A 15,766-nucleotide genomic window follows, 5' to 3' on the forward strand; every position below is an offset into this window, starting at 1 on the left:
GTTAAATTTCAGGAGAATGATTGGTTAAGGTATAGCTAAGCAGAACTCAAGTTTTACTATATAATCTGTAGTCAATGAGGAAGTGACGGGGTGTGGGTGTGGGTGGGGGTGGGCATGGGCATGTGGGTGTGTGAGATGGGAACAGGGAATGGGGGTAAGAAAATTGGAATCATGTTTTGCTAAAGGGGGAGATGGGAACAGGGAATGGGGGTAAGAAAATTGGAATCATGTTTTGCTAAAGGGGGAGATGGGAACAGGGAATGGGGGTAAGAAAATTGGAATCATGTTTTGCTAAAGGGGGAAATGGGAATAGGGAATGGGAGTAAGGAAGTTGGAATCATGTTTGGCTAAGGGCAGGAATGGGAACAGGGACACAGGTGTAAGGCTCTGTGGTGTCAGAGCTGGGAAGGAGGATACTAAGGAAGGAAACTGGAATCATGCTTGCTGGAAGTTCACCCCAATAAACATCGAATTGTTTGCACCTTTGGACTTCGGGTATTGTTGCTCTCTGTTCATGCGAGAAGGACCAGGGAAGTAAGTGGGTGAAGGAATAAGCCCCCTAACAGGACCCCCATCCCCATAGGCTGTCCCAAGCATCTGGCAGAGAGCACAGTAGGTGTACGGAGGATGGGGAGCACACCCTGCCCTGGCTGTTCACCCATGCAAGGTGGGAGCTGCCGGCGGCGTTGCTTCCTGGGGTGGGAAGCGGGGGTGGTAGGGCAGTAGCGGGAACGGTGGAGACCGGGCTGCTCCCCTCCGGCCATGCTCTCGCTGCCCATCCCCAGCCCTGCTGCTGCCACTGGAGGAGGAGGGCAGGGAGACTCTGGTGTGGGCACGCGTTGGGGAGAGCAAAGGTGGGGGCACAGCCACTTGCTGCCCCCCACTGCAGCTCTGTGCTGGGATCCCAGAAAATACGGGACAATTGGCCCGTATTTAACAAAAAGTTGGCACACCTGGAAGAAGGCTTAAATACCGGATTGTCCCGTTAAAAATGGGGTGTCTGGTCACCCTACCCATTTTGGACAGCAACCTCAAACTATCCATTGTTTTGCATATTCAGGTTCTGTTCTTCATGGCCATAAGCTCTATATACATAGCTTCATTTCTACTGAAGATTAGCATGTGTTTTTCTTGGTATTCAGAGAACAACTCAATGTCACACCGAATAGAAGTTTAGTAAATCCCCTAACCTTAACTTACACACTCGTTGAGTAAAAGATAGGAACAAAGTTGCTGCAGTCAAGGGCCTTGTCTACACTAACACTTTTCCCACTGGTGATCTAGCACCAGTGCAGCTCCACCTTCTGAAACTAGGGCTGGACCACATGATGGTGAAGACACCTGTGTTCTGTCTACACTAGCATTCGCACCAGCAGAGCTGCTCAGCCACTAGTGGGAAAAGTACTTACAATTTTCAGTGCTGATTAAGCCACAGGGACCACTCACACAGAGAAGGTCTGCAGGACCAGACGCTAAATGAAGAAGGATTCTCCATGACTAAGAAGATGGGAAGGAATTCTATCAATTTAATCAAACACACACAGAGTTTTCTTATAGAAGAGTGGTTGCAAATTGAGAACTGTTTTGTTTCATCACAAGGCCACTGTCTTACATCTGGACATCCTGAATTTGCAGTTATTTAAAGATGAGCGATTCATGGTCTGGTATCCCATATTTATCTTTGTGTTCTTCAAATAATTTACTTAGTTCTCGCAGGTATGTTTGATGCAGCTGCTCGATCTCTTCAAGAGTAGGATTCAAATTCTGTTTTACAGTGATAGGTTTCCCCACTGCAAACAACAAACAAAATAGCAATGACGTTAGCTACACTGACATCTATTTGCTGCAGATAAAAGTACTCTTTCATATTGGCCAGATGCTTAGTTTTGTTGTTTTACAGATGGTTGATGAAATCCTGGGTCCACTGAAGTCACCAGCAGAACTCCCTTTGACTTCAATGGGGCTAGAATTTCACTGAGCATTAAATCAGCAAGCAGGAAGTCTTGATTTAAATTGATCTTAATCTTGTTTTGCACTTGTACTTTTTAGTTATTTTCCCAAGAAAAGTTGATTTTCAATGGTTGGAAACCATTGAAACATGCTGACCTGCAAATAAATAGAGCCTTTGCACTAAATTTGATGCTTCTTTTTGCTAACCAGGAAGTTACACATTTATTTATATAGCTTAACTTACAATTGTTCAGATCCTTAACTTTTAATTTTTTATTGTCAGAAAATGATGAATGATTCATTTCTCATTTACTAAATGGATAACTTTTTACTTGTGATTTGAGCTCTATTTGGATGGAAATTCAAATTCAATTAAAAATGCACAAAACCATCATTTTAAAGTTAGTTTTATTCCATAAATAAAAATCATCAAATGAGCTGGATACATAAGAAAAAAGTTAATCTAAACATATTTTGCATTTAAAACTAATTAAACAGAGGAATTATTATCTGTAGTTAGTGAATTGAACTGATTGTTTTGGGTCACTATATCCTTCAGGATTTTAGAACTAGTAGATTTCATCATCTCACACCTTGTTTTTATTCATACACTGGAAGAGAAAAACAAGTTTACTGTTTTTTCAATTCCCAATTGATTTTTTAACTTTGAATGAACTAGTCATTGCACTAAACAAGTAGGGTATAGTCTTCATTTCAGTTTATTTTCTCTATATCTGCAGAAAAGGATACTGCTGTCCTAAGCTAGTTTAGCACTTCAACAAATTCTGGTTCCAGGTGATTAGCCAGTGATTTCCACCAGCGCAACGGTCTGATTTTCTTTCAAACCTGGCAGCAAACATACTGCTTTTTTTCTTTCTTTCTTTTTTTTTTCTTTTTCTTTTCCTTTTTTTAAAATTTAAATGAATAGATAACAGTAAGTTTTGGCCTCAACATAGGTTGTCATAACTACAAGTTTAATTTTAAATAGGTTTATTTTTAAAGAACATAAACCTCAGTTTCATTGAAATAAAAAGTCCAGGTTTTTGAATGAATCGATTTCCCCACCACCCCACCCCAGACTATATGGGCAGACAGAACAGGACACAGGGAAATACAGACTGACTAGCGTGTTGGAATGAAGACGGAATTCCATTGTACTAGAAAATGGCTTTACCTGATAAATATCTAGGTTTTCAACCTTTGGCTTTGGGTAGCTTGCAGCATGACCTTGATTAAAGGGTGGGATTTTTCAAAAGCATTCAGCATTGGCCTAACTCCATTGAAGTTCATAGCAGTTCAACACTGTCTTTGATGAGAGAAGAATTGGGCCAATTTTGAAAAAAATGCCCCCAAATTTGATCTGTCAGCACCTTATATATATATATATGTTTCAATTAAACATTTAATGATCTGTCCATTAAAAACTCTTTTTAAAAGAAAAAGACCCATTCTATGGAGCTACAAATCCTGCATGCCACGTGCATCCTGCAGATGTGGAAGAACCTGAAGGGTGCAGAACAGAGATTACAGGAGCTGGAGGAGGCACATTCCCTGACCTGGAGCTGTGCTGTGTGCTGACTTCTGTGTTTTACTGTGGGTGGTGTGGGGACCTGTGGATCTAGCTGCCAAACTTGCCCAGAGAGAGGGATGAGGGGCTAAATATCTTCTGATGAAACTGCAAGGCTATGGAGATGCTCCACTGCTCTTCAATGGATTGGAACATCTCCCTGACTTCCTTAGGAATTCTTGAGCACTCAGCCGTCTCAGGTGGGCTGCATGCTGAGGAAAGGATTTGGGCAGGGATTAAAGTGCAGGGGAGTGCAAACAGCAGAGGGATGCTCCCCTTCCCCTCTTTGGCTTGTGTAAACAGTGCTCCCCTACACCCCACCCCATGGTTGATGCAGTCAAAGCTCTCCTCCTGTTTCAATCTACTGTAATCATTTATTACAGTGTGGCCCAGTTGGCATAAATTATTTATAAAGCCTTTTGCCTTTATCTCCTCCCCACTGCCAACAGAACAGGATAAAGACATTAGGAAAGACAAACATTTATTTCAAACCTCATGTGCTTGAGTTAGATGCACAGCAGCCAATTCTTTCTGGCAGACCAGATTTGTAAAGGAACACCGTTACTGGATTTAACCACAAATCACACATTTTAAACATTCCCATAAGAATGACAGAAACCACTAAGGAACTTACCAACAGTGTGAATAGATTTCCTGTAAGGCATCAAGCCAAAACTGTATTGAAATATTCCTCTAGCATGAAATAGTGGTAAAGTAAACCCCACTGCCTTCCTCAGTCTCTCCTGTAAAGTTCTGAGCCACGATCCTTCGGGGTTTGCAACTTGCTTAAACAGTTCATTTTCACCAAAAGAAAATATTGGAACCAAGTGAGCCCTGTAAAGTAAACAGAATTAATAATCACAGGGCGCTCAATGAAGCATGACTTGCAACTCACATCTACAGCATGATGAGTCAGATTAATAAATGCAGGTAATTTCCTCAATGCTTATAAAATTCATCAGTATTTGCATTATGCATTCAACTCTTCACTGAAATGCAGCTGAAATGCTTCTTTGTGCAGCTGGAAGGGGGCGCAATATTTAGTAAAAACAAAAAACATAGCCACCTACCGCCTCCTGCACAGCGTTCAAACCGCAGCAAACCTAAGTGAAGGTTTCCATTAAAGACAGAGGAATCCCTTTTTTCTGATTTTATGGCAACTGCTAAAATCTTATTCGTGACAAACAGCTGTTGGATTTGGGCCATCACAGTTTCACCGAGTTTGCTGTAGTTTCATAGCACCTTCTCTATCCTTATAGGTGACATTCAATGGGGGTTGGGTGTCTAACTCTATGTAGTGCCTGTGAAAATCCCAGTGTTGATCTTTTAACATTAGAGGCTGAATCCTGTTTGCAGGAGTTGCTCTAGTAGTCTGTTTCAGTTTTGAACTCAGCCTCTCCACATCATAAGGAATTCTTGGTCTTCTCCTCAGTGGGAATCTGTGGCTTGAAAGGGGTTATATAGCACCTGCAAAAACTCTCCAAATTCCACCCCATCCTAAGCATCGGAACTGCAATGGTTCTGCTGTTGTCAGGGTGAAAGGGGAAACCTTTATTGAAAGCCCTGGCTACTACAGCTGAGCTGTCAGTCTGGTAAACGTATGTGGCTATTAGAAAGCGTGTGGAACCAATACAATACTATTGTATAAAATTAAAATAAAGAGTAATCTTAAGTGATCTCTCCAGAAGCTTAACAGCTCTCAGTTTTTTTGCACTAAAATCCTAGGCAATCAATATGTTTCGTAAGCATTTTCATCTTACACCACGTTTGACAATCTCTCTATGGTGAATGGCACATGTCCACATCTTTCAGCACTTAATATCAGTGAATGCAAAATTCACAGAAATTAGGCTTGTTTATACACGAGCTAAATTCTGCTGTTACATAGTAGCTATGTATCTAGCAAGGTATTTCCTCAGTAACTAAACACTACACCTTAACAAGAAAGAGTTGAAATCATGTCAGTTCTTTGGTCATTATTGTCTTGGAGGGAGACTTGCTATAAACCAACCTCAGATTCTTCTTGAAGTAGTAGACTTATAGCCCTGGCTGGGCTGTTAAAATGGCAGTCTTGCAGCAAGATTACTCAAGGTGAAGATTTTAGAACTTGGAATGCATCAGTTGGGTATGCTAATAAGAGTAATGAAAATGAATCCTCCTGAATCAAGGATGCAGCTGTCTGGTATGTACAATGGATAGTCATGAGTTGTTTGCGTGGAACTAAGATAACTATTTATGTGGCTTCTTAGACTCTGGGATTCATAAGAAATACCCTTCCCTACCCCACACCCCTTGCCCCTCGAATGGTGTCTGCCTGGCCTAAAATTTTGAGGCGGCTTTCTCAGCAATGACAGTACTGCATCATACAGCTGCCACTGAAAGAAACATCTGAAGACTCTGTAAGCAGAGTGGATTTATAGGCTGCCAAGTTTTTGTTAGACCACTAAAGATGATGAACAGGAAAACCTTGTGGTGCAAAGGCATTTCTCTACGTGCCTGTGAATGTACTAGCTTTTGTTTTCATCTGAAAGACTTCCTACAGAGGGTTGATACACTGAAATAAGTAACATGGAGTTTTGGTTGTGAAACTCAGGAGAAACTAGTTTATTCTCTACTTGTGCTGTGTAATTATGATTTTTCTGTTTTGTATTCATCGTTTGTATGACCTTGAATCAACTGTCCTTGCCAGTAGTCCCATTGGAGAGAATGGAACTACTGAAATGCTTAAGGGACTTGATCCATCTCCCACTGAAATAAATGGAAAGACTCCCTTTGATCTCCACAGCAGTTGAACAAGGGGAGCAGGATTTGGCTCCTTACCTGAAGTTCTGCGTGTCAGTTAAATAGTAGCAACTCGCCATTGTGAATGACCTTGGACAACTCACCATTGTGAATAAGAACACAAAGCCACACTGTATCACACAGAGCTGCGCTTGGTTTAAATGGGAGCTTCATATAGGAGTAGGACAGGCGTTCTCAAACTTTATTGCACCGTGACCCCCTTCTGACAACAAAAATTACTACATGACCCTGGCAGAGGGGACTGAAGACTGAGCCCGCCCGAACTCTGCCACCCTCGGGAGGAGGGGGGGTGTGTCAAAGCCTGAGCCCCACTACCCCAGGCAGGGGAGACCAAAGACAAAGCCCATGTGCTTCAGCCCCAGGCAGGGTCCCATAACCTGAGTCCCGACACCCAGGGCCGAAGCCCTGGGGCTTCAGCTTTGGCTGCAGGTGAGGAGGCTTGGGCTTCAGTTTCAGCCCTGGGCCCCAGCAAGTCTAAGCCAGCCCTGGCAACCCCATTAAAATGGGGTCGAGACCCACTTTGGGTTCCTGACCCACAGTTTGAGAACCACTGGAGTAGGAGGATAGACCTTGGTCTCTATTTTTGATGATTTCTTCTGCTTAAACAAGTTATTAATATTACTACTATACAGACTTATGAAGGAGGCCTGAAATGCATCTGTATGCTTGGTTTTTACCTCCCCCACTTTGTGGGTCATCTTTAAAGGAAAAAGATGCCCTTTTTTCCCCAGGATTATGGCTCTGTTTCTCCAAAGCACTTAAGTGTGTGCTTAAATCCATCCCGATTCATCAACACACTTAAGCACACAATTCTGCGCTTTGCTGAATCCGGGCCTAAGGGTTATCACAATCAAGTCAAAGAGAAAAAATACTCTTTAAAATCAGTAGTGTTCAGAAGTACAGGAACAGTAGAGTCAGCAGAACTGCTATGGGACAGCCAGTAAATAGTGTGGCTGAGTGACTCAGCAACACAACCTGAGGAACTACAAAATGTTACTACATAGAGCGTCACAGTTTGTTTGCTGCTGTGGTTTAAAACAAGTCAGTCAAATCATTAGGATGTCCCAAAACCGCCACTGACCGTTGGATTATTTCTGGAAATGATAAGAAAAGGGATTTCACAACTGCCCCTGTATTATTTCTCTATTCTGTTTTAATCAAAGTACATCAGTTCTGGCTCTTATTTTAGACATCTGCATCCCAGGTCAATGCACAAATAACATGGTCAGATTCACAGTTTCTATGCTGTATTAACACTGCAAGAAGTGCAGTCACAGCCAACAGTGCTAATGGGACACCCACCCATTTTTCAAAGCCATTTTAATAAAACCTCTCCTCTTGAGGATATTCAGGGTTAAACTTCCGGGATAGGCATCCAAAGACTCTTCTGCTCCTCCAATCACAATCACTGCAATGTTTCCACCTCTGTCATTGTTCAGCACATGGGACAAACTCTTCTTGGAGGCTGACACCAGTCCTTAAGGATCAAACGTTTGTAATAGGGGATCAGTAAACCATTTGTATAACACCAAGAGAAGCTAGACATAGTTTTAAAATATTTTGAATGGCTAAGGCCCAGGATGGAGTCAAGAGACATGGGATTTGATCCTGGTTCTGTAACAAATTTGTATTTGACAAAGTTTTCTGTGCCTCTTTCCCCTTCATGCTAAATTCTGTTTTCCTGCCACGCTGGAACATTGTGAGATCTTCAGAGAGGAGGGGTCCACACAATGTAAATACAAATTCTTAATAATCAGGCATTTCTCATCTCAATGATTCTAATAATGCATTTTCTTCTCAGAAATGCGAGACTACAGAATCATGTGGAGAGAGTCAACAAGCTGAAGCTAACGCCATGGCAGATGGAGGGGTTAATTGAAAAGCAGGCGCATATAAACAATAAAAGAGAATTTGGGAGTTTGAGCAGGGTGGATATAGGATGTTGCAATCTAAACTAGGACCCATAGTGCCAGAACTGAAGTCAATGGAATGACAGTGTAATAAGGAGCAGAATCAGCTCTCTTAAACTACTTCATTAGCTTTTCCTTGAGGCACCCTGGCCATGCCACCTCCCAAGCCTGTGCTGCCCATCCCATTAGTTGGGCTGCACTTCCCATTATGTGGGCTTCACTAATTCTCTATATAACCCATCTCGGGCAAAAGGAGGCCTTCCCTTCTTCTCTGCTGACACAACCAACCCCTCTTCCATGGCTGACTTTCTGCTGCATGGGACCTTCACATCAGCTGAAGCCATGACAGACTTGGACTGAATCTGGCCCTTTGAAGACTGAGCATTACAGAAATTAGAAAGGAAAACATACCTTTGCCTAACCTAACCTAATCTCCCGCAGGATTCTTCCCCACAGCATATTTACTAGCGCTTTGTGCAACCACACTATCTTAGAGTAATATTTTTTAAAGAACAGTCTAGGGATCAAATCCAGCCTGTGCTTCTTTAAACTGGCACTGAATGCCTTTTCTTTTGGATTCAAATAAACAAATGGCCCCAACTTGAGCTGCTGTTTCCCATCTTTTCTGCTATTAGGGAAGTTATAATGTGAGAAAAGTAATGCAATTGTGTTGCTACATACTAAGAGAAATATCTTGCTAACAGACACTGAATTAAGTTTAACTAATGTTCCAGGGAGACTTGTAAATATGACCAGGAATAAGTTAACTGACTAAATGTGCTTCAAATGCTGATAGGAGAGCTCAATGTACAGATTTTTCCATATTCCAGCTGTGTCCTCACAGAGTACACAGCAGTTATTACATTGTTTGAAATGGGGGAAATTCTATGGCCTGTATTATACAGGGGATCAGATGAGATGGTCATAATGGTCCCCTGTGGCTCTAAGACCTGTGTGTCTATAAAAATCACTCAGACTATTCTACAACACTGACAATTTTGGGGCATGTCAAAATTACTTCTCATCGAGAAAGTAAAAGGATTGTTCCTATGGGTCAGAGTGGCAAAGCCGTGTGGAAACACTTCTGTACTGAGCTATATTTAGATTATGAATAACATTCTGTCAGGTCAGATATGCTCAGTTTCCATTACCACCAATTCCTGACCTGTGCAAGTTTAACAAAAATCCACTGAAAAATTATATCTTGGTGGAAGGTGATTCCTTTGCAATGTCATATGATTATAATTGGAAGTACATTCAGATTATGTTGTACTACATATTAGCCGTTTCTCTTCTCTCATACAATAATTAGTTCATTTCATCTGCAGATCTCAGCAAAAAAGCCTACAGATATTCTGATTTTAGCAATGGGTGAACGGAAGTACAGCAAGGTTGAACCACCAGCCTTAAGACACACACACTGAGTTAATGTCAGAGCCAGGAATAGAACCTAAGTCTCCTGGCTACACAGCACTCTTCCCACTATGCCATTTTGCCTTCTTGCTATAACTTCATGAACTTAAATAAAATAACTCATGATTTACACCGTAGCGAGAGGAGAAGCAGGCTCATGCTTCCTTCCATTCCTCCCGCTTTTACTATTATTTACTATTTGTATTGTGGTAACACCTAGGAGCTCTAGTCATGGACCAAGACCCCATTGTGCTAAGTGCTGGGCAGACATGGAACAACAACAAAAAGGATAGTTCCTTCCCCCAAAGAGCTTGGGGTTTATGGTGTAACTACACGTAAAACAAAAGTGTAAGTGAAGTCCTTCAGACCCCGGTAAGTAATCAAGTCCTTCACTGGAATGATGTTTGTACTGAGTAGGACTAGAATGTTCTTGGGACAGGAACTATCTCCAAGCTTGTTCTTCAACACCACAGAACATAGTATCATTGTTTAATAAACAATACTGTACTTAACTCCACCTGCCCTATTCTTCCCATGTAACCAGTACTTAGGACAGGAGTAAAACAGCTCATGGGTAGGCATGGGAAAATAATAGAGAAAGCTCAGTAATTGTCAGAGAGGAAGGATGGTCCAGTAGTTAACACCTAGCCTAGCACTTGGGCTCAAGTACTTGCTCCATCAGAGACTTCCTCGGGTAAGTCACTTTAGCCCTCTCATGCCTCAGTTCCCCATCTGTAAAATGGGGATAACAACACTGCCCTACCTCACAGAAGGATTTTGAGGAGGAATACTAGAGCTGACTGGAAAAATTCTGATGAAAAGGTATTTTTTGTCAGAATTTGCCAATTCATCGAGATCAAAACATTTTGCGGAGACGGTTTGATTTTGATGAAGTTCCTCTGGAAACCAGGCAGAGTTCTGACAGAAATCTGTCTGCATTCTGCCAACCCACCTCCTCAGTAGTCAATGTGGCAGGCTGCAGGAGAACCCACATTTCCAGAGTCCAGTGCTCTGGGTCAGCCTGCCCTGGAGCTGGGGCTCCATCCCTTATTGAGGAAAGTTTTGAAATTTTTGGTTTCCATTCTGAATTGGAACAAACCCAAATTTAGAAATAGCAAAATCTGAGTGAGGCAGGTTATCTTTCCTTAATAAATACAGCTCTGATAAATACATCAAAGGCTGTGAGGTACTCAGATATTGTAATAATAGGGAGGCCATACAAGTACCTAACATAGCTAGTTTCTCCTTCAACTCAAAAATTGATCCCACCATAAATAAAAGCTTTACGCTCCCATCCTGCAATCTGATCCTTGTAGATGAACCTCTGTGACCAGGCAGAGCTCCATTGATTGCATTGAGAGCTCAGATACTAGGGGAAGCTGCAGAAGGCTATCTGGCTCCCAGGGGTGAAAGTAAGTCTAGGGACCTACCGGTACTGGGCTGGGGTCACCTCTGGCCCCCCAAAGGGGTGGAGCCTTGGGTGGAAGGGGCGGGGCGGGGGGGTCAGAGCCAGCTCCGGCCCACCCTGTACCGGTAAGTGCCTCCTTCCCCCTACCCTCCCTTCCCCCCACCTGGGTAACAGTGGCAGCCGGGGGCTCTGGCAGCAGTTTAAAGGGCCCGGGGTGGTAGCAGCGGCCAGAACCCTGGGCCCTTTAAATCGTCCCCAGAGCCTGCTGGAACCCTGGGGAAGCGGCGGTGGGGCTCCGGGGACGATTTAAAGGGCCCAGGGCTCGGCTGCCGCTACTGCCCTGGGCCCTTTAAATCGCTGCCCCAGCCCCGCCGCTGCTACCCCAGGGCTCTGGCAGCAATTTAAAGGGCCGGGGTCTCCAGCCGCTGCTGGAAGCTGCAGGCCCTTTAAATTGCGCCTGGGGAAGCCGATCCACCCCAGTACAGCGCACCGGGGCGTACCGGCTTACTTTCACCTCTGCTGGCTCCTCTAGTAGACCCTGAGGAAGAGTATCTCCCAGGTAGATGGCCTGGAGGAGGGAGACAGGCTGCTACAGTAGGCCCTGAAACAGAAAGGAGAGAGAGGCAAAGGAGAAAAGCCCTTGGAATCTATAGCCCAGGGTGGGCTGAGGAACAGCTCTTGTGTTTGATGTCTGCCTAAATTGTACGTTTGGAGAATAAAACTGTGTCTGGAAAAAGACTCTAGGTGTGGTAGTGAGTTCTTCCTGTGCAGGTGAGATAGACCTACAGGCCTTACTTATCAATATATGTGGGAGGTGCCCAATCCTGCTACACTTACTTACGCATGCAGTTATATTGACCACAATGGGGATTACTTTGCATGAGCAAAGATGACTCAGTTTAGTAAGGGTCGGGATAAGTCAACTGAACCTTGTGTAAGCCAGTGCAACTCATTAAAGTAAATGGACTTGCAACCACTTGCAACAGATCTGAATGTGCAGCTGTAGGCAACTGGTTAATTCTTTTGTTGTGAGTGTCCTGCTCCTACATAATGTGAAATATTATGGTATTCATAGAATCATAGAATATCAGGGTTGGAAGGGACCCCAGAAGGTCATCTAGTCCAACCCCCTGCTCAAAGCAGGACCAATTCCCAGTTAAATCATCCCAGCCAGGGCTTTGTCAAGCCTGACCTTAAAAACCTCTAAGGAAGGAGATTCTACCACCTCCCTAGGTAACGCATTCCAGTGTTTCACCACCCTCTTAGTGAAAAAGTTTTTCCTAATATCCAATCTAAACCTCCCCCACTGCAACTTGAGACCATTACTCCTCGTTCTGTCATCTGCTACCATTGAGAACAGTCTAGAGCCATCCTCTTTGGAACCCCCTTTCAGGTAGTTGAAAGCAGCTATCAAATCCCCCCTCATTCTTCTCTTCTGCAGGCTAAACAATCCCAGCTCCCTCAGCCTCTCCTCATAACTCATGTGTTCCAGTCCCCTAATCATTTTTGTTGCCCTTCGCTGGACTCTCTCCAATTTATCCACATCCTTCTTGAAGTGTGGGGCCCAAAACTGGACACAGTACTCCAGATGAGGCCTCACCAATGTCGAATAGAGGGGAACGATCACATCCCTCGATCTGCTCGCTATGCCCCTACTTATACATCCCAAAATGCCATTGGCCTTCTTGGCAACAAGGGCACACTGCTGACTCATATCCAGCTTCTCGTCCACTGTCACCCCTAGGTCCTTTTCTGCAGAACTGCTGCCTAGCCATTCGGTCCCTAGTCTGTAGCTGTGCATTGGGTTCTTCCGTCCTAAGTGCAGGACCCTGCACTTATCCTTATTGAACCTCATCAGATTCCTTTTGGCCCAATCTTCCAATTGGTCTAGGTCCTTCTGTATCCTATCCCTCCCCTCCAGCGTATCTACCACTCCTCCCAGTTTAGTATCATCCGCAAATTTGCTGAGAGTGCAATCCACACCATCCTCCAGATCATTTATGAAGATATTGAATAAAACCGGCCCCAGGACCGACCCCTGGGGCACTCCACTTGATACCGGCTGCCAACTAGACATGGAGCCATTGATCACTACCCGTTGAGCCCGACAATTTAGCCAGCTTTCTACCCACCTTATGGTGCATTCATCCAGCCCATACTTCCTTAACTTGCTGACAAGAATACTATGGGAGACCGTGTCAAAAGCTTTGCTAAAGTCAAGAAACAATACATCCACTGCTTTCCCTTCATCCACAGAACCAGTAATCTCATCATAAAAGGCGATTAGATTAGTCAGGCATGACCTTCCCTTGGTGAATCCATGCTGGCTGTTCCTGATCACTTTCCTCTCATGCAAGTGCTTCAGGATTGATTCTTTGAGGACCTGCTCCATGATTTTTCCAGGGACTGAGGTGAGGCTGACTGGCCTGTAGTTCCCAGGATCTTCCTTCTTCCCTTTTTTAAAGATTGGCACTACATTAGCCTTTTTCCAGTCATCCGGGACTTCCCCGGTTCGCCATGAGTTTTCAAAGATAATGGCCAGTGGCTCTGCAATCACAGCCGCCAATTCCTTCAGCACTCTCGGATGCAACTCGTCCGGCCCCATGGACTTGTGCACGTCCAGCTTTTCTAAATAGTCCCTAACCGCCTCTATCTCCACAGAGGGCTGGCCATCTCTTCCGCATTTTGTGATGCCCAGCGCAGCAGTCAGGGAGCTGACCTTGTTAGTGAAAACAGAGGCAAAAAAAGCATTGAGTACATTAGCTTTTTCCACATCCTCTGTCACTAGGTTGCCTCCCTCATTCAGTAAGGGGCCCACACATTCCTTGGCTTTCTTCTTGTTGCCAACATACCTGAAGAAACCCTTCTTGTTACTCTTGACATCTCTGGCTAGCTGCAGCTCCAGGTGCGATTTGGCCCTCCTGATAACATTCCTACATGCCCGAGCAATATTTTTATACTCTTCCCTGGTCATATGTCCAACCTTCCACTTCTTGTAAGCTTCTTTTTTATGTTTAAGATCCGCTAGGATTTCACCATTAAGCCAAGTTGGTCGCCTGCCATATTTACTATTCTTTCGACTCATCGGGATGGTTTGTCCCTGTAACCTCAACAGGGATTCCTTGAAATACAGCCAGCTCTCCTGGACTCCTTTCCCCTTCAAGTTAGTCCCCCAGGGGATCCTGGCCATCCGTTCCCTGAGGGAGTCGAAGTCTGCTTTCCTGAAGTCCAGGGTCCGTATCCTGCTGCTTACCTTTGTTCCCTGCGTCAGGATCCTGAACTCAACCAACTCATGGTCACTGCCTCCCAGATTCCCATCCACTTTTGCTTCCCCCACTAATTCTACCCGGTTTGTGAGCAGCAGGTCAAGAAAAGCACCCCCCCTAGTTGGCTCCTCTAGCACTTGCGCCAGGAAATTGTCCCCCTACGCTTTCCAAAAACTTCCTGGATTGTCTATGCACCGCTGTATTGCTCTCCCAGCAGATATCAGGAAAATTAAAGTCACCCATGAGAATCAGGGCATGCGATCTAGTAGCTTCCGTGAGCTGCCGGAAGAAAGCCTCATCCACCTCATCCCCCTGGTCCGGTGGTCTATAGCAGACTCCCACCACTACATCACTCTTGTTGCACACACTTCTAAACTTAATCCAGAGACACTCAGGTTTTTCTGCAGTTTCGTACCGGAGCTCTGAGCAGTCATACTGCTCCCTTACATACAGTGCTACTCCCCCACCTTTTCTGCCCTGCCTGTCCTTCCTGAACAGTTTATAACCATCCATGACAGTACTCCAGTCATATGAGTTATCCCACCAAGTCTCTGTTATTCCGATCACGTCATAGTTCCTTGACATCACCAGGACCTCCAGTTCTCCCTGCTTGTTTCCAAGGCTTTGTGCATTTGTATATAAGCACTTGAGATAACCTGTTGATCGCCCCTCATTGCCAGTATGAGGCAGGAGCCCTCCCCTCACAGACATTCCTGCCTGTGCTTCCTCCCGGTATCCCGCTTTCCCACTTACCTCAGGGCTTTGGTCTCCTTCCCCCGGTGAACCTAGTTTAAAGCCCTCCTCACTAGGTTAGCCAGCCTGCTGGCAAAGATGCTCTTCCCTCTCTTCGTAAGATGGAGCCCGTCTCTACCCAGCACTCCTCCTTCATGGAACACCATCCCATGGTCAAAGAAACCAAAGCCTTCTCTCCGACACCATCTGCGTAGCCATTCGTTGACTTCCACGATTCGACGCTCCCTACCTAGGCCTTTTCCTTCCACGGGGAGGATGGACGAGAACACCACTTGCGCCTCCAACTCCTTTATTCTTCTTCCTAGAGCCACATAGTCCGCAGTGATCCGCTCAAGGTCATTCTTGGCAGTATCATTGGTGCCCACGTGGAGAAGCAGGAAGGGGTAGTGATCCGAGGGCTTGATGAGTCTCGGCAGTCTCTCCGTCACAATAATATATCAATCATAATATATTATGATTTTATTTTGGAATACCAGCATCTACTACCATTATATTTTGAATGACATTTTGCATCTAAGTTTGTCTTTTTATTTACAGCCAATGCAAAAATACTAAATAAAAATCAAAAACACTTGAAAATAATTACTATTATCCATCATGACCAGTGCATACACAACCTGTAATGACTTATCAGCTTTCACTATAATTATGTTTTAAAAAATTAAAGATCATTGCTCAATCAAAAAGTCTTCTAGCT

The 15,766-nt window shown here is 44.3% G+C and overlaps 1 protein-coding gene across 3 annotated transcripts in view; it reads right to left on the bottom strand.

Moving 5' to 3' along the window:
- Positions 1–1,506: 1,506 nt before the first annotated feature.
- MOGAT1 (monoacylglycerol O-acyltransferase 1) overlaps positions 1,507–15,766 on the bottom strand; it is a 55,363-nt gene continuing 41,103 nt past the window's right edge. For 2 of the 3 annotated variants that reach the window (XM_078854440.1, XM_073359950.2), the window contains 3 exons: positions 7,622–7,796; positions 4,152–4,351; positions 1,507–1,790 (listed from right to left, as the gene is read on the bottom strand). In XM_078854440.1, coding sequence (XP_078710566.1) covers positions 1,636–1,790; positions 4,152–4,351; positions 7,622–7,796 — 530 coding nt within the window. In that variant the 3' untranslated portion in view covers positions 1,507–1,635. Of the gene's footprint in view, positions 1,791–4,151; positions 4,352–7,621; positions 7,797–15,766 lie in introns of those variants that run through there. The other variant, XM_078854441.1, reaches the window with a different exon arrangement.

The sequence above is a fragment of the Lepidochelys kempii genome, chromosome 9 (genome assembly GCF_965140285.1).
Source record: "Lepidochelys kempii isolate rLepKem1 chromosome 9, rLepKem1.hap1, whole genome shotgun sequence".
NCBI classification, from domain to species: Eukaryota; Metazoa; Chordata; order Testudines; family Cheloniidae; genus Lepidochelys; species Lepidochelys kempii.